The sequence below is a fragment of the Parus major genome, chromosome 2, assembly GCF_001522545.3.
Source record: "Parus major isolate Abel chromosome 2, Parus_major1.1, whole genome shotgun sequence".
NCBI classification, from domain to species: domain Eukaryota; kingdom Metazoa; phylum Chordata; class Aves; order Passeriformes; family Paridae; genus Parus; species Parus major.
In genome coordinates, this window is record NC_031769.1 from 142,108,523 (window position 1) to 142,128,201 (window position 19,679).

Here is a 19,679-nt window from a genome sequence, read left to right on the forward strand (position 1 = left end):
GGCACCATCCTCTTGGTACCTGCCTTGGAGACATTTAATGCCTTAATGAGACACCTTCGCAGACTTCTCTTCCCAAGCCTCTCCTAATAATTGAGATGTTCCAGGCCCCTAATAATGTTTTCTTTATTGACACTCATTTGGTACTTGAAGATGACAATGAAATGCTCTTTCAGTCTTTTCTTCTTAAAGATGTATGATCTCGGGTCTCTCAGCCTCTCCTCATGTGTTACCTAATCCCATAACCATCTTGGTGAATTATTGCTAGAATTTCTCTTTGTGTGCCCCACGTGTTTCCTACTGGTGAGTCTGACCATGGAAACATCACTCCAGATGTGGTCCCAGAACCTTTACTTCAAAACATGATTATTTTTCAGTGTTGATGAGACACCAAATATTGGCAATGGTTGTGCAATGAATCCTATCAAGAAATAAGTTTCAACAATTTCCTACCAGATCTACTTTTCTTTTACTAATTAGACAAAAATATCATAAACCTGACACATACTTCATTATCCCGATCCTTCTCCAGGAAGTGACGGGCAACATGACTGGGTAAAATGTTCCGTAGCATATTTTCATTGTGCTCCCTCAGCTCCTTCATTTCATTGATTTCTTCTTTTGCTTGAACACGCCACAGAAAATCCAGCCTTGCTGTGTATTCAAGCTGTAGTTTCAGAAAGAAAAAAGGCAAAAATAAAACCTGACAAGATAAGAGTTGGGAATGTATTGCCATCCTGGCAGGCTTCTCCTGCCATGTAACCACCTTAAGTGCTGCTGAAGATTTCTGAAACAATTTGATTTTCTTTTCAGAAAAAGAGATTATTTCTTTGCCTTATGTACAGTGAGACTCTCAGAGTAAACGAGCAAAATAATATTTGTCATATTACTACTATGGTCAGTGGATATTATCTGTCACCAAATTATTTTCCCTTTAAACATATCTTTATTATTTAGATAATGCAGTCAGACAGCAGATAAGGTATTGGTAGGTATTGATATGAAAAAATATGTTCCCCTTTTCACAAGCGTTTTCATATTAAATGAGAAAATTAGCACAAGACTAACTCTAAACTCTTGGCAAGGATGTCCTGCTCAAGAATGAACATCTTTCAGCAAAACTCTGTAAACCAGCCCAAAGTACTCCCAAAGAGAAAGTCCAAATTTGTGGCACAAAAATGATATACTGTTAGGACATCCAGTTATTTGCAACTTTAATCTTATAAAAAATAATGGAAACCATGCTATTTGTCATCCCCTCCAATTCTCTGTGCCTGTATTTTGGGATCAAAGTCTACAATTGCAGTTGATACATGCAAAGTCTCACTGCCTGATACCTGCAGCTAAAAACTGAAGTGATTTCCAGTGTGCATGTGCGGAACAAAATCTGTGCACAGCAGAACTTATATATGTATACATATATATGAATTGTTGATATATATGTATATATATGTTCATATTCATCTGAATATGAATGGTAATTGTCTGCTAGCTGAAGCAAGGAACATGTTGAGTGTCACTTGCCTGAGAGGCACGAGTGTGTCAGCACATGGGCAAGCTCAATACTGCCAGAGATTTTGTGTGCACTGCACTGAAGCAGAGTTTTAAGCAGATTTCAAGGCAGCTGATATTGTAGCTTGTACAAGAGGTGACTTATTAAGGTACAGCATTACTGAAAATCATGGAAATATATATATATATATATATAGTCAGTAAACTGAAAGAGAAAATATCTTTGTGAGGTCTGAGATGCTCCAACCAGAGATGATAACACCCAGCAAAAAAATGTATTATGCCAGCAAATAGATGAATTTTACAATATTGAGAGACATCAAAAGGTGCTGGGATAGAGGAATTTTTTGAAATAGAATTCATATACCAAACTAAAATAAAGGAGCAGCCTGGAGTGGGTGGGAATGACTAAGAGGGGGTTCAGGCATTGTTTAGTGACTCATCTTGGTCACAGTTTTAGTCAGCAGCAGTCATGAATGGCAAACTCCTCAGGAGAAAAAAAGCACAGCACTTTGCAAGGGAACTTCAATGTTGGCTGTACTCTAGGGAGCTTTCCTTCCTAAAAGCTAAAAGTGACCGTGGCTTGATATAAACTTCCAAAGCCTGTATGAAATTTGGCAGTGATTTACTTGCCCTCTGGGTGATGTAACCAGCTTTAAAAACAAACTTTTTTCTACTGATATGATGATCTTCTATCTTGTGACTGAATTAAAAAAAGGCCTGTCAGGAAAGAGTATTTTAAACAATATTTTCAACATTTTTCAGCTTCCTTTGCCCTTCTTTTATGCTAGAAGACAGAGCCCATACCAGAGAACTGACTTTTATCTCTACCAACTAACTGAGAAGAAAAAATTAACTATAAATTTGCAAGGAGTTCTAAAGGTATTTCAAAGATTGACGTCAAACAGGAGCTGCTGCTGGATTTTGAGTTCTTTGATGCCTCAAGGTATTTAATGCTACTACAATAAGAGCTTGGCAAAAAGCTGTGGTGGTTTTTCAGAGCCGATTTTTTATGCTGCTCTGCAGGGAAATGTCACATCTCTAAGCCTAGCTCAGAATAGCAGCAGCTAATCTTTATATTTTATATAACGTCATTCTGGTTATTTATGATCACATTTAAACATGAAATACTTTTATTTCATCATCAGTGGACTACCAAAATGACACTGCCAACTCAGAAAGAAAGGAGTGATATATGTGAGATTTGAAAATAGAAAATATTAAGAAGCTGCTTTGCTAAGTTCTTATATTTGCAAAAACTGAAAGAATTGTAGGGTTGAGTTTAAGGTTTGTTGTTTGATTGTCTAAAGAAATATTCCTGGATTTAAATCCCAAAGTGTCCATGTTTTCCTGCCCTGATATGTAGCTTTAAGAAACACCATTAATTACAAATTACAGTAGTTATTGAAGAAAAGAGAGGTGTATTACACAGAAAGCCTAGCATTATGTCCTCTACATGATGCACAACCCAACCACTCTGCAGATGATTGCCACATGCAGTTACATTAAATCTAATAAGATGGTACCACACACCTTTTCCACAAATTTGATTATAAATTTTGGGTGCTAAATATGGCATTAACTTTAAATTGCAGTGGATAAAAACCAATAGTTAATTATTCAAAAATTGAAGGTTCATAAATATTAGCTTACAAAAATAATCCTGTTCAGTAAACCCACCTAGAATAAGACAAGTTTTAAGCTATTCTACTTTAGAATACTTTTGCACCTTGTGAGATGGGAAGATGTGCTGGAGGACAACTTTATTGGACTGAATGTGTTCCTTAATTCACACTTTTGAAGAGGTTATTTTCTTTTTTATTTAATGTGGTTCGAATGGAACTTTTATATATATATATATATATAAATTTGGCCGCTCTACAGAGATATTTAGGTTAACTCCATAATAAGAAATTAAATAATTCAATGAAATGTTCCTGGACTCTGCTGTTGGATGCTGTTAAATTGATAGACTGGCCTTATGGATCATTTGAGAGAACATGCAGGACTTAGCACATCTTAGGGACCATTTCCAAGGGCAGTTTTAGTGCAGCCATCCTGTTTTATAGAACAACAAAGGTTAATAAAATGGAAAATAATTTGTGCTCTGCTTACAGGTCCCTGGATTGCAAAATACCCTTAAACACCCCACAGACATTTACACTCAGGATTGGAATCCTGAAGAGCTTTTCCTGGTTTCTGCCTGATTCTTACTCCACCTAAACATCCCTAGTGTTGTTTTTCTTAGTACCTGGGCTGATTCCCAAGCCAGAGATTTATATCTTGACAAATAATAATAATTGGGAATACTATAAGGCTTATCACAAATTTGAGTTGTTAATTTCTAATTTGTTCTGTATTTTTCCTAAGTGGACTTTATGTCTTGAAAGAGGAAGATCACAGCTCATTGCTTTCCATTAAATTTAAATCTGTGTGTTGTGCAAAACATATTTCATCCCTTGCTTCCCCTACTCACTCACTCATTCACTCACTCACTCACTCACTCCTCATTCCCTCAGAAAGAAGATAAACAGTAGGAAAATTAATAGAATATTTAGGTGCTGGCTTCTTTTTGCTTTCCTATTGAAAGAATGGAGGTTCTAACTTCTGGGGCAGCTTAGAAAGTTATTGTAGTAAAGTGTATAATATTGTCTTATTCATCACAGCATCATTCCTTTCTTACTGCCTCAGGAAAAAAGGGGGATTGAGAAATTCTGGAGTTTATCAGCCCAGTGATTGGCCATTTATGCCAAATGGTCTTGAGGGGAAAATCTTTAGGCAAGTCAACAATGTCTAAATGTCTAACTGTGCCTGGTACTTTCTTTTAATACAGCCTGCCCCTTGCTTTTTGTGATCAGAAACTGCCTCAACTCAGCATGTTTGACATCCAGAGCCTGAGAGCCAGAAACATTGTGGACAAAACACTCTGCTTTAGCTGGTTTTTATTCAACACATTTGTTATTTTAAATCTAAATTTGCCATAGTTCTCTCTCCCTGTGCATTGTGTACATATTCCTGAAGTACCCAGTTTCTCAATTCCTTCTTGAGGATATCAGTCCCAAAGCTGAGGCCCTAAATCCTGTGTAAGATCTAGGTCCATGTGAAAGGTTTTTTGTAAGTGTTCCATGACACAGATGAGTAAGTACTGGTGCTTAACCCCTATTTTCCTCATTTCCTCGAGTCTGTTGTTTTTTCTTTATAAACATAATAACCTATTTCACCGTGGTTTCATCATTTACTGGTTTTTATTCCCTTTCTGTATTTTGGTTTTATGCCTACTCAAGTGCACTGAAGCTGTCAGGCGCCTCCAGAACTGCATATGTGTCTAATATAATGGTGACCTGTTTGTTCCTTCAAATAGAAAATGCAATATAATTTGAGTTTTGCTGAATAGAATATTGCACATGTTCTTTAAGAATGTTAGGCAGTGTCAGATGTGGGCTTTCTTTAATCAGATTCTGCATATGGTTTATTAAATTGCTAAAGGTCATATGCTCAAGAGGGTAAAAAGGCAGATGGTATTTTAAAAGTAATTGTTGTCACATCTTGTAATTGCAAGGGACAAAGGGAAAGGTTGAAGAAAATGTTTGCATTACCTGTTGACCATGATAAAATACAGCTAAAAGGAACATTGCCATCAGTAGCAAAGATGCCTCCTTTGTACCCAGGAAGTCTGTGCTGGAAAAAAAAACAACAACAAACAGCAAAGTAAAATACAGTTATTGATTTATTAGTGTTGTAATTGTTCATAAGTTTCATTTCATAAGTGGAAATTTTTGTTGTTCTTTAAAAAAAATCCATTCCATTTGAAAATTTAATTTAGCAGTAATTAGTTCAAGAGAACAGGAGTGTAATTGGAGAGCTCCCTGTTTGGAGACACATCTTAAGTAAGTAAATTGTAGCCTACAGGAGGTACACAGGAGGTGATGAGCTTACACTTTCAAATGTGAAATGCAAACTGTGTGTCAGTCTGTCTCTTCCTGGGAGCTTGGTAAACAGCCCCTGTGGAGTGCAGGACGTGGCATCTTGGGGGGGAAAGGTTGAGGTGGAGATGACAAAGGGAAACTTCCAGGCTGTGAAGTAAAAGCCCAGTGAATAATGCTAAAGGATGAACTCCAAGGCAGGAGCTGAAATTAAACATCCCCCATATTGTGACAAGGGTTTGGAGATGACAGGAATATAGTGTGGGTTAAAAGAGGACCAAAAAAAAAAAGGCAAACTAGCAAGGACTGGTTTTAATGAGCTACAAAGAGGAGACCAGAGAAGCCTGTGACAAGGGGGGTAAAGGAAACCCTTGCAGACCACAGGGAAGCAGAGAAGATGAGCCAAGCAGGTACTGGCTGTATGAAAGCACTGAGGTGCTGCGTGCAGAGCACAAAAAATTCAAAATAAAGGGGTTAAAAGCAGTAACAGGGGGTTTCAAATATTGTGAGAAATTACAGTTATGTGGAAAGATGAATAAAAACTGAAGAAAGTATCTCTGTATGCCAGGGTGTTTTTTAAAAAGCAGACTTCCCAGGGAACAGACAAAAGAGGTTGGAGAACTGGCAGAGCCAAAGTTATAGCAAAGCAAGTGAGAGAAAAAAAATATTTGGAGGCAAATTGAACAGGGATATTAGTCAATTATTTTGTTGAAGGGAGATGAGAAAAGGAAGTTTTTGTGGTGATAAAACCTTGAAATTTTGAAAAAAATAATAAATGAGTAAATGAAGACCAGAAATTGGTAGAGATTTTGGGACAATCTTACGTCTGCCTTGAGATCTAAGAACAAAAAAAAAGTCCAGATACCAGATCTGTTTTCCACAGTAATTTTTAAAGAAATATTGGATGATATTTGTCAGAGAAGGACTCTTATGACAGAAATTAGAGAAAAAAGAGTAGAAGTTGAGACTAAACTAAAAAGAAACTTTCTGGTGAGAGAGATAACTGGGCTGACTTTGTGGTCCTGATGAATTTACTGGAAATGTGCTGCTATGGGATGAGTCATCAATATAGACCAAGAGCAAGTCATCTGAAAATATGCTGGAATTCAAATGTGTCCTATTTTGAAGTTGCCCAAAATACAACCTCTGAATGAACACATTCCAAAAGGACCCCTTGTACACTGGCTAAAGGCAAGAGCCTTACAGGTCTTGGCTATAAACTCACCAGTTATTGTATATTGTGGTGTTGGAGCTACACCCACCATAGCTGGATGACTTCTGTAAGGAGTTGCAAACTCTTTTATTCTAATGATTTATATAGCTAAAAAAACTAAATAATTTTCAGGGCACACAATCTTGAACTTCATTCTCCCTAATATATATCAGTTTAAGTTCATATCCTTGTTGTGAGAGTGGAGCATCTCAACTGATTTCCCTATGTCTTGGGCTGTTGGCTACTCCAGGGAATATTCCTGCTTCTTTCTCACTCTTCTCTGACAGCTCTCACTAGAGAGTTTCATTGGCACAGGGAATAGAAGCTACTCTGAATTCTTCAAGATTTTCACACAAAAGAGATTCTTTGCCATACCTGTTTAGTGTCAATTATCATAATTTTTATTTCTAGTAACTTAGCCAAAGTATTGCTTACTGCCATTTGTTAGATTTGCTGGGGCCCGCTGTGATATGTGATATATGATATATGATATGTGATATGTGATATGTAGTATGTGATATATGATATATGATATATATGATATATATGATATATATGATATATATGAGATATATGAGATATATGAGATATATGAGATATATGAGATATATTATATATGTACAATGTTAACTAGCATTGGAAAAAGGAATTGCACTCCAAATCTTTGGTACCTTGCTACTGTAGGAAGCAAGTAAGGAGAAGTCTACATGCAGAACCTCGCTATGTGTAAGGACATGGCTGTTGTGAGAATTAATTGTACTGCAAATCCATGCTTTTCTCTCTCTGAGCATCTTCATCTGCACTTACAAGCACAAGCAACTGCAATGCTACACTGCTCAAGTATCAAAGACTGAAGTGTTTTCCTGAATGATTTTAATTACTGCTGCTCTGGGTTCAGTTATTGCAACACTAATTGCACCTCTGACTCTGCAAATCATTGTGGTTCTTCTGTTCTTCTCTTCAGTTTCTCTCACTGGGAAAGAAACCTGGGAGGAGGAGGAGGAATGTGTCCTTCAAGCTCGCTCCTACAAAACAGGATCATCCCTGTGTTCTATATCTTTCACAGCTGCACTTTGTTTGTTCAGATTTTATTCTAAAAAATCAATTTTTCACTCCTGTTTTCTTAAACTGAGGGGAATTTTACTGCTTTTCTGGAGCTTTGAAGAATTGAAATGACCAAGGTATGTGCATTGCAATGCATATTTTTTATCAGCATTGATAGACTGTAAGAGATATGAAAGACAAATCCTGCTCAATATTTAAATGCCCTCATGAAATGAACATTTTAATAAAAAGACTTGAGAAAAAAGCAGATCATAAATCATTTTGAATTAGTCATTTCCTGTTGTGACCATCACTCCATATTTAACTATAGTGCTATCCAATACACTCATACTCTGGCAAGACTTGGCCACCACCTTAAGAAAAAGCAGCTCCTGAAGGGGGCTGTGAACACTTACTCTCCATTGTGGTTAAAGTTGTCATATTGCAGAAAAAGGGAAGCATAAATGGTCTCAGTCAGAAGAGAGTAGATGGCAATCATGATGAGAAGAACTGCCAGCTTCAGGACAGAGTTGAGACGAAGAAAGACTGCACAAGTCACCATTGCCAGCACACCAGTGAAGACAAAATACTGAACAGAAAACAGCACTGGTTAATTTTGGTGATCAGAGATAAACATCTATGTAAATAATCAAGTAACCAGAAGTATGGAAAGATTTTGGATTTCAGTGCTCAGGTGAGCCCTCTTAGGGCCCAGGGCACTTTGGAAACAAGTGTTTTGCTAAAATAGAATGTGAAATTACAAATTCTCTGTTTTTCATGGTACCTCCATGTCAGCAGAGATTGTTTTCTAGGTCTTTATGGCATTTTCATTGCATTATAAGGGAAATGGCATCCTCTATAATTAAAAGAGGAAAGGGAGAGATGCTGCTTGCTATTGAATAGGCAACTGGGAGAAAACAATTTATATTCCTCTAGAGTCTAAATTTCCACAAGACTCACAAAATACTCAGGATGGGAGAATCATGTTTCTACTTTAATTTTTCCCATGCTACTGAAGAGAGCACAAAGCCACAGGTTTGGATTTTTTTTGGCTTTTATTTTTTTAAAAATTTTTAATATTGTAGATCTAGCTTGGTTACATTTCTCTCTTAAAATGTGATGCCTGGAAATTTTATTCATCCCTTATTTTCTAATCTTTTCATTGTCTCATTTTTCTCAATGATTAGTCATCTGCCAAATGCAATCCATGCAGCTGATACTGGATAGAGAGAGGCAATCATGGTCATGAGCTATTCAGACTTAAAATAGCAACATCAACGCCCACGATCCAAATGTAGTTTAAATTAACTCAAATCACACAGCTTTAGGAGCAATCGTATTCATTCTTCTGGGTACAGTTTTTCTTTAGAACAGTTTCTCTGTAGGAAAGTCTGCATCCCTGCTGTTTAGAGAACACTGCTGGCAGTATCATGACACTGCCATATGACTTTCTAAGCAACATACTTCTCTTATCTACACATGACCAACACATTGATTTTGTTGCCTGCTTGCTCAACTTAGAGGGAATTTCATTTTTTTTTCTCCAAAAGTAATCTTAAAATAACCACAGCAGTCTAACTACTGTCTTTGTCATGTAAGAAGTTTTGCTCTCCATTACATTCATGCAAATTAGGTGCTTTATTGCACCAGGTTTATTGAATTATTGCTGGGTGTGTTCCCAGCATAAAGGTGCTGTATAAAGTTCAAAGGTTAAATCTTATTTGTAATGCTCCATTAGATCATAAGGTTAATTCCTTCTATAACCAGTCTCTGCTTTTTCTATCAACATATGGTTAGAGGGAAATGTTCCCTCCACTTCAAATGTTCTTGAGCCCCTGATTCCACTACAAGGTAGTGGTTGCCATATAACCTTTGTGGATCCACACCTCAGATTCAAAAGTACCCCCAGAAATACCTCAGGACAGGAACAGATGTCTGTAAAAGAAGCAGAGGAATTGAAGGTCTGGTTCTTCAGGGCTATTGGTTTGTCAAAATCACACCATAGCTGTGAAGAAATAAAACAAAATCAGGGGTATATGGTGCACTGGTGACTAATTGCTTGTCTGGCTGGCTGGGTTCAGGGGTGGGACTGGCTGACCTGCTGCTCTCCATGCCAGCTCCCCAGCTGGCACCAAGGATGAATAAATGGACAGTAGGAAGACATACTGTGGAGATGAAATGGAAAAAGGGGAGCTATTTGTGCTGCAGACATTCAGCATCTGAACAGCTTCCCTATCCTCTCTTTCCAGAGTGGAAAGATGAGCTCCTCTGGGATTTCCAGAGGACTGATGTTGGAGTCTTAAAAATTACCTCTCAAAGTACTCAGACTTTGCTATAAACTAAAGAGAAAATTATTTAATCAGAAACATAAAATCAGATTGAATGTGTGCCCTTTCTGAAAACTGTTTTCATCTGCTATGAATAGTGTTATTCTTTTGGATATGGGACATCCATCCTTCATTTTCATGATATCACACAGACCTGGTTGTACCAAATCATGATGTGGTCCCAGAACAGCAACTGTGATGCTTAGAATGGAAGGGAATAAAAATTCACTCATGAAACAATGGTTCTGATAGTGTAATATTGCTTTTTGCTGTTATGACCTACATTAATTTTAATGGTATTTCCAACCAAGAACATTAGATAGAAAAAACCCAGCAGTGTTGAGTTGGAATACATTATGGTCTTTGAAGGAAGGCAAACATCATTAATTGTTTCATGTTTTGACACTTAAAGCACATGGAGTTTCCTGTAATATGTATTTATTTACTCTGGATGATTATAGTAGGTCATGTCATCCACCTGGTGTGTACAAGCTAGTTAGAGATCTTTTTTGTCCAAGTGTTAGAGAATTCATTTAATGAGGCCCAATTTCTTATCATTAATTTCAAATTAATTTTGAATTTGGGACTCTTTTGTTTGTTCTTTCAGGCACTCAGCCATCTCTGCAGTGCAGGAATATTACATGGCTGGCTGAGCACTCTTCTGTGACACCAGACAATTAATTGTACCTTCTGAAAATTTATCAAGTATACAGCACCTCTCTGCAGAGCAGAATGTCACAAGAAGTACAGGTGTTTTTTAAAAAGACTTTCAGGATCAGAAATTTAATTTTATAACAATAGGAATGGACTTAAGACTCATAAGACTCATTTTCTCCCCTGGTGAAGCCAAAGCTTTTATGGCTCTTCTTAGAAAGCATCTGAGTCTTAGAGCCCTCCAGCTGGCTGCATTTGAACTCAGTGAACACATAAAGCTGCAAGGCTTTATGAGATGCATTATCTGTTCTTAAATGCATGCAGGGCCCTCCTGAAAAAAATAATATTATGGAAGAATTTTGACATACAAAATATGAGATTATATTGGTGTTGTCATTTCCTGTAGAGGTCAGGAATCAGTGACTCAAGTCATTGTCCAGCTAAATATGTGACAATACATATGACTGTTTACTGCTTTACAGAAAACCACTGGTGTGACAGTAAAAAATAATTTTCTTTTGTCTGTCTTTGGATTAGCCAACCCAGAAAATTGCAGAGGACACAATATTAAAAAATAATGCACAAGAAGTCAGGGGAAGGAACAAATTGGGCATGGATAATATAACAGAGATCTTGTTTAAAGATTAAGACTAATTCTACCAAAATCTTTCCAGAAAGGTATTTTTAGACATGATTTAAAAACCTCTAAATTCTAAACCACTGCTTAGTGATTTATATTGTAATGCACCACTGTCTTTTCCTTCAGAAAGTTTTCAGCCCACTTAAACTTCCTGACATTTACTGTATTTATATTTTTTCTCTAATGGTAGAAATGAGTGGCTGCATTTTTTTTTCTCTGACTTACTCTCCTATCAGTGATACCTTTCATCTATCAGTGAGATATTTACCACATTCTTGGCTCAGACTTCAGCACCTGTCAGGTTGTCTGACATTATAATCTGCCTAATTTATGCAAAGCTCTCTCATGTTGCTGAATACATCAGGATAATCAGGGTTCTATTGGATTTTTTTAAACTATTATTTTAGAAATTGTTTTATTTTTCTTAGTAATTTAAATAATAGTAGAACTATAAGATGAGCCGAAAATTTATGAGAGGAAGAATTTAATATCCATAAGCATTTTTTGATTGACAGTCTCTAAGAAAGTATTTCAACATGTCAGAAAATTACAAATGGTCCTCAAAGGGTGGATATGTTGAACAAAAAGTCGACAAAAGATTTTAAAAATAGATGATAGTCATGAAGGAGAAATCATTATATTTCTGAAATATTATTATATTTCAGAAATACATAGATTAAGCAATGGATTGAATTTCTTGAAGCTGTGATGCTTTGCCTTTTCTATGTTATCTAAATCACAGCTGGCCTATAGACATAGTTAGCAAGTCCTGTGGCAAGCTTAATAATTCATAAATCATCTTTTCCTGTATAATATTCCTTGGTTCACTATAAGCTTACAATATTGATGATGGCTCCAAGAAAATTAATCAGAATGGATGCAAATATAATGACATTCCTTGCCAAGTAGGTCTCATTAATCCAGCAGCAAGTTTTCCGAAGCATTAAGGGTAAACATTTGTAATCCTCTGCCGTAGTTATCAGCACAAGAGCGGAGTGCAGCATAATCAGGATTGAAAACTGAATGACCATTGGGATCACCCTGGGGAAAAAAAAGAGAGAATCCAGTGTTAAACCTCAATATAATCAGTCAGTAAATCAAGGGAAATGTTGGACAACATGACCACGTAGAACTAGTCAAGGGAGTCAGGAGGACTCATCGCCTCTGTGGTTTTTGGATACAATTCATCTCACTGCACAGTAGTCTCAGATTTATGCAGATGGAGAGCACCTTGAGATTCAGACTGACTTGTTCTCCAGTGGATATACTTTGATCCTGGGTTATGGACACTGACAGAGGGTCATGCAAGATTAATTCCTTGAGTTTCCCACAGTACAGCCGTACCCTGCAACAGCCTTCTTGCTTTGCAAAGCCAAGTGCTTGCATTCCAGTTTGGAATCGATAGTTTCTAACTGTATCACAGATATATATGGACAATCTATATATGCTGGTGTAGCCTGCCAGTCCTGCTAACCTAGCCTGATCCAGCTCTGGACAAAATCAAATTCAGGCCTTCAGAAAGATTAGGATCAAGTCTCAAGAAGTCCAGCCTGAGGACACTAAACATTAATCCTTATTTCAGACTGCCAAACTCTACATGTAAGACCCATGTTATTGAATTAAGGTAATATAAGGGAGCATCTGCACACCTAAGTCTGGGATATAAACCCAAGATTGCAGAATAACCTGCTTATGTGCCTGAGAAAGTGAGACCTTGTATTTGTTCACAATAAATTTATAGGCAACAATTTTTTTTCCACTGTAGCTCTTCAACTGAAGATTGATGTGCTTGTCTCTTGCCTAAGCCTGCTTGACTTAATAACAAAAGTGAAGGTGGCATAATATGACCTCTCATATGAACAATCCAGTATCTGTGCTGATTTTGATGGGACTATGCTGATAGGATCAAGTACAATAAAATGCACAGACAAGGTTAAAAGAACCCAAACAAAAAAACACGGTAATTTTCTGTCCATGAACTTCTCCAAGAAGCAGGACACCTGGTTTGGATCAGCCCTTCATTCAAAAAGAGGTTCAGGACAAATTTATTTTCCTTTTAGGGATTCTCCTACTGTTAAGATCAAGTGAAGTTTAAAAAGAACTTTTTTCTTCCCTCTTCCTTGTGTACAATCCTAAATCAACTGATTTGAGCCAAAAGGAAGACTTACATGAAACAGAAGAGGCAAGTGTTTGAATTAAAAACAATTTGAAAATTTGCTTTTCTCCTTCACAAGAACAACCCCATGAAAAATGGGCAGAAATAAGAGTATTTCAGCAGTCTACTCTTGTAAGACCTACTGTCCATATGAGCATATAAATAGTTCATTACAGGAAATTAATGAAACTCCCAGGCCTCTCAGATGGAGAATATGAATCACTGCAAGGTTGGCAATGCAATATAATGGTTTCATAAAGGACAATTATGGTAAAAAATATGGCATTAATTTATCTCACTTAAAGTAATTTCCCCAGCTCTATATTTCAAAGAATGAAAACTATTGCGAAGATTTTTAAATTCATGTATGTCTGCCCTGTCAGGGAAAAATGCATGAATGGATCAAATATTTATCCTTAGGGAGATAACCTGAGATAAAAATATTTATCCTTAGGGAGATAAACTGAGATTCTGAAACTTCCATACACATTAGATTTTATATAAATTCCCTTCTTTAACTCACAGACTAAGGTAAACTCTCCGGGAAACTCCCTGAAGAACCATAATGTATGTTCTATGACAATCTAAATAACATTTTCGTCAAATTTTCAGAAACCAAAAGATTCAGCTACAAAAATATTCACACATCCACTTAAGCAAATGCCAAATTTCATCCTTGTTCAACAGAAATTGGAAGCATCCACTGAAAAACTCTTATATGTGTTTTTAGGAAATGGGTAAATTAGCATGAGGACTGAATTATAGTTTGTTAGTAGTTTCATGGAAATTATTTCCATGATTTTCCTAGGATTTTACCTCTCTGATATTTAGCAGAGGCGTAACAAATGAATATGCAGTTATTTCAAGGATTCTCTGAATCCAAATCCTGTCTAACTTTGTGGTAGTTTGTTCAATTGCTCACGCCTTGAACTTCTTTTAGAACTGGAACTTAGGAAATTTGAACTTCCATATTATTTTCTCACGCAATATGTTTAAGCATATTGAAACCTTCTCAGTCAAAACCCCTATCCTGTTATTTTAGGGTTGCTCATCTGTTGACAGGCATGCTTTTTAAAAAACTGAAACACATTTTTTGAAGCAGAGTTTCAGAACTTGAAAAAAACAAGACCAAAATTTGTCTCCTTAAGCCTGCCATGACAGTGATCTTCAGCTCCTGACAGAACACAGGAACTGTCATAAAACACCCATGTGTACCCAAAACTCCTCTCACAAAAGGGATAGTGGTAAATATCCTTTCCCTAAATATCTTCCCAGATTCAAGCAATCAACCTTTCAGGGCATTCTTGAAGACAAGGTCATATTTTTAAAAAAATCTCTGCTCATCTTTGTGATGATGTCTCTTGATTTCTTTCATCATTTTTCTTGATTTCTTGTAGGAATTTATCTAATCTTCATTTCAACCTATTTGTATGTGCAGCCTCTTTAACATTCCATGACAAAAAGGTCCTCAGGGAAAAACACAGGACTACTGGCAAGATGAGAAACTAGGAGGTGAGACAGCTGCAGGCAATGTGTTTGTGTGACTCCTTCCCCCTCATTCCAATGGCACTAGACAACCTCACAAGAATTAACAGAGTCGAATCTGTGCAGACAGAAAAAAAGTCTTTTCTTTTTTTTTTCCTTTTTTCCTTTCCTGCTGGTATGGCAGTGATTGATATAGCAGCAGAAATCTTTTTGGAAAACAGGTTCTGTTAATAAGAGCCATAAATCTTCTTGTACATACTGAGGAAAAAATAACAAACAAACAAACACACACACAAACAAACAAAACCATCTACCAGAAGTGAAGAACTTTAAATGTGTTTTGGGAGAAGAGCTTTTAAAAAGCAAGCAAACTTACTAGGGGCAATATAGAACATAAGGAACAACAGAAGGTTATGTACTACTCTGGGTATTTTCTCATCTGAGAATTACAAAACATATGAGATATCACTGCTTCATGATGTAGTTGCCTGCCTGCACCTAAGCACCACTTCAGTGTTTTCAGACATCAAACTGGTAACTCACATCTTCCAGAGATGATCCAAGAAATCCTACTGTACTACTGAAACACAACAAATGTTTTATTTCTTGTACAAATAATGTATTTTCAAAGTTACTCTACTGCCAGCCATAAATTAGAATTAATCTGAGTGCTAGAAATTACTGAAAAATATGTTAATCTGGGCATTTCTCTTCTAACCTTTTACCAAAGACCAAATGGGAGCAGAGGGTTGTTGTAGTGGCAGTCCTGTTCTAGAAAACTGATCTCTGTGATCTCTGCACTTACTCTTGTGATCTCATTATTAAATTGTAGACAAAAATGCCAAATGATAGGCTTGAGTCTGTGAAATGAGGTCTGATCTATGTCACATTTTCATTACTTTGATAGGAATATATTGCTCGCTCAGCCCCAAAGAGCAGAAGTGAAAACAGTTCTACCAGATCACCTCCATGCTTATTAATGGCCTGAGACTGCTTTTCCCAGCTGGGCAAATCCCACTGTCAGCAGCAAAGCAAGCAGTACAATCCTCTTACAAAGCATTTATGAAACAAAACCCAGAGAGTCACTGATACCCAAGGTGATTATCAATCACTCAGCAAAGAGGCACAGCTATTGCTCTGGATCATGTTTCACCAGGACACACTGTGGCAAATTTTTGTAACACAAAATTTCCACTTGACTTGATGGTAGTTCTACTTGGAAACATAGCAACATAAATCAGTACATGCTGCTGTCTCACTTGAGAACATGTGGCTGCAGATAATGTGGTAAAAAAAAATAGTATTACAAAAAAAGTGAACAAATATTTCCAAACACTTCTGGGGAACCAGCAGATTTTATTGATTCATTGCATATCAATCCTAAAAATGTTATTCCACTGTGTCCCTAGGAGTGCCTTCAGATATATAGAGATATATTTCTGTATTTACCTGGAAGAAGGGAGCAAGCTTTGGATAGCGGTGATAAATACAAGAACAATAAATGCACACACCAAGTTTGATTTGAATACTTCATCCCGCATTTGAGAATACTAGAATAAAAAAAACACACACAGGAAAGTAAATCAACTATTAACACATGCAGCAGTTTCATTGAGGGTGATGTACATAGGAGACATGGGGAAAATTAGCACATTGCACCAATATATCAATAAACCTGAATTTTTGCTTTGAAATAAAACCCACCAAATAAATTGTTAATAATCTCATAAAATATTTTAGCCAAGAGAGCAAAAAATCTGTAATTTGCAATACAAAATTGTTCTGCTTAGTTCAAAATTATTTGCTTTAAAAATTCTGAGGTAAATACCAGGAGTTTGTGCTGCTGAGTAGAGTGTTAAAGATTTAATGGCTTAATAAAATGCTTAATAACCAGAAAACCCACAAATTTCCTCACATGAAGACAAGCACTGGAGTCATCTGTGACTCTGCATGCATGATGGCACAGAGGTGTCTCCATGATGGCCAAATTGAGGCCACAATGCTATTTTATCTAATTTTCTTTTTTAAGAAAATGACGTAGTTAGAACATTCTGTCACTATTTGGGATGCTGGGATGCTGGAACTCTGTACCCTATCTTACTCAAAGGCTGTGCCCACATTGGCAATATGGGCATTCTCCAAATGTAAAAGACTATTTGAGGTGTCTTGTCATAAAGATTTTTTGAGAAATATTTTTCTCCAGCGTAACAAACAACTGAGAATGTTAATCAGGTTCTTTTTTATGGGAATTACCAAGAAATGGACTAACAGACACATCGATAGACCACAGTGGATCAGTTAAAGTGGAAATATTAACCAAGTCCTCAGCTGTTATTTATTATTGCTAATTCAATTAAACTGCTGCTGTTTACAGCAGATGAAGATTAGTCCATAGGAATATTTTTTGTAATTCTCTATACCCTCTATGGATACCCCCAAGGTTTCTTTGTTTTATAAGAAATCCTGTAAAGGGTTGCCCCAGTCATTTTTCTTCCTCTGAACAATAGCTTCATTTTGTTTAAACCTCTGCAGTTTAAAAGGGGCTGAAAAAAAAGGTTATAAGAGTAAAAGCAATATCAGATACCAGAATCTTTCTCCAGAAATTTGGAAATAAGGAAAACTACTGTTATAAATGCCTAGAAAACATTATTACATTAAATAAAAAATAAATTTTATATATATATAAAAAATTAAGAAATGTGTCAAGAACATACAGTGAGAGAGTCCAGCTATGAACTAGATTTCATAACTAATTTGCTCTTGAAGGGAGATCCTAGCTCGACTTAGAGGATTTTCCCTACATGGAAAAATAGGCATCACCATTGTTCAGGACATCATCTCAGCTATAAACATCTGGTCAGAACAGTCTCAAGTTCCCAGATGGAAAGAAGTTTTCTCACTTCCCTGCTCCCATTTGTCATGAGTAAGAGAGAGGGTTCATTTGTTGGTGTCCCTCCTCTCCTGTGATTATACCTTGTGTCTGCTGTTGGCAGTATCACTTTGGAACGAGTTTTGATTGTGCTCACAGGTAATTTCACTTCATCTTGCTGCTGGAACCCCAGAGGCACTGACCCTGATTTCATGTGCAAGGTAACAGAACTGCATCAGTCTGCATAAATAATGGACATGGGCTTTTTTGAAATAGGGAAAAAGAAAGGTATGTTCCTTAAAATATAACACGAAATCCCAACTGTTCCATAGGGAAATTAAGGCAAACTAGATGACTGAAACACAAACATAGAATGGCCTGCCATGTTGAGCATTATGTCAAAAGGATGGATGCTGTGCTCTAATCAGAAACAACACTGTGATGAGGAATTGTTGACATCCCTAGGCAGCACTGACATAAATGATAAACGTAGCAGTTCTGTAGCGGTCTGCCCCTTAATGACTTGGAGAAGTAATTGAAGGACTGACTAAGCCCCAAGGCCCTTCAAAAAGCCTGGGGAGGCATGTAGCCAACCAGAGCTGTGCAGAGCGGTGGGAAGAATCATGATGTGACCTTGTCTGCAGTGAAAACCTTCACTGCAGCATCCCACAGAGCCACCTGTGCTGGTGTGACTTGCTCATGGTGCAGTGAAGGCTCCCATGGGGCTTGGGCCATTTGTCTCACTGCTGGGAGGGAGATGTTTATCCATGTGCTTGCCCAGCCTGCTGGCTGAAACTAAGGCAGGCAGGTTTCTTCTCTTGAGTAATGCTGCTTATTCCTCACCTCTCTCTTCCAAAGCCTCTTTGAAAGGGAAGTACCAGTAAAAAGACAGGCTTCACATCTTCCCCTAAAGAAATATTTGTGCACTGGGGAGGAATGTTTTTGGTGTTATCCTCACTGCTGCTCTTTGACTCAGATAGGACCTTATAGATGAAAAGGTTTTTTCTTCATCAAATTTATGCTGGAAAAGTTTCTGCAATACAGAAGAAGGACGGAAGAATATGTTTCAAGTGGTCTAAGACAAGAGAGGAAGCAAACTCCTGAGAAGACCAAAGAGCAGACAGAAATCCAGTTGCTGACCAATGATGGAAAAGTTGCTGAACAGGCAAAGTTTGCCCAGTGTCTCTTGCAGACCTCCTTGCAACTGGAGTTGAAGGAAAGAGGTGATGCCTGTGTCTGATGAAATACAGCAAACAGGAAGAGCAAAATTGTTTTCCTACTCATGTAATTTCTATTTATCTTACCAGCCAGAAATTCTGAAACAGAAACTCAGATATTTAGATCTAATATTTGAACTAAGAAAACATGTACTTTGAAATTCAAAGCTCTTTTGATATTTCCAGTGTGCTCACCTCACAGAAAATACGTAAATATTTCATGTCTCAGCCCAGTCTGTTTTCTAATCCAAGTACAAATATGCAGGAAGACTTTGAATATCCTTATACAAACTTTACATTGGAAACTTTCTTTAATAACTCCCTACCAGTATGTACAATTCCCTGCCCTGTGCCTCTGCTTTACCCTGTATGAAAGTACATGCTATGGATATTTTCACATTGTTGATATTTAGGGAGATCATGATGATGATATCTTTTAATTATTGGAATAAACTGAAGTAGTATCAGATTTTCCTATGAGCTATTATATATTTGGAAATTTTAGTATCTTTCCATGCTACCATCAGAAGTATTTTCCTGTGATATGAGGCTCTATCTGCCTACATGCTATTTGTGGGAAAAAACTCAAGCAAAATTGAGGGTGAATTGTCTCTAAATGACATATCAAGTGGTAATTAGTGAA

General features: G+C 37.0%; 1 protein-coding gene across 1 annotated transcript in view; it reads right to left on the reverse strand.

Annotated features, from left to right (window-relative positions):
* ADCY8 (adenylate cyclase 8) overlaps positions 1 to 19,679 on the reverse strand; it is a 119,338-nt gene that overhangs the window by 13,385 nt on the left and 86,274 nt on the right. The window contains exons 8-13 of the mRNA XM_015619782.2: positions 16,400 to 16,500; positions 12,150 to 12,351; positions 9,605 to 9,694; positions 8,106 to 8,278; positions 5,106 to 5,187; positions 506 to 664 (exon numbers count right to left, since the gene is read on the reverse strand). Of these exons, the coding sequence (XP_015475268.1) occupies positions 506 to 664; positions 5,106 to 5,187; positions 8,106 to 8,278; positions 9,605 to 9,694; positions 12,150 to 12,351; positions 16,400 to 16,500 (807 nt within the window). The remainder of the gene's footprint in view (positions 1 to 505; positions 665 to 5,105; positions 5,188 to 8,105; positions 8,279 to 9,604; positions 9,695 to 12,149; positions 12,352 to 16,399; positions 16,501 to 19,679) is intronic.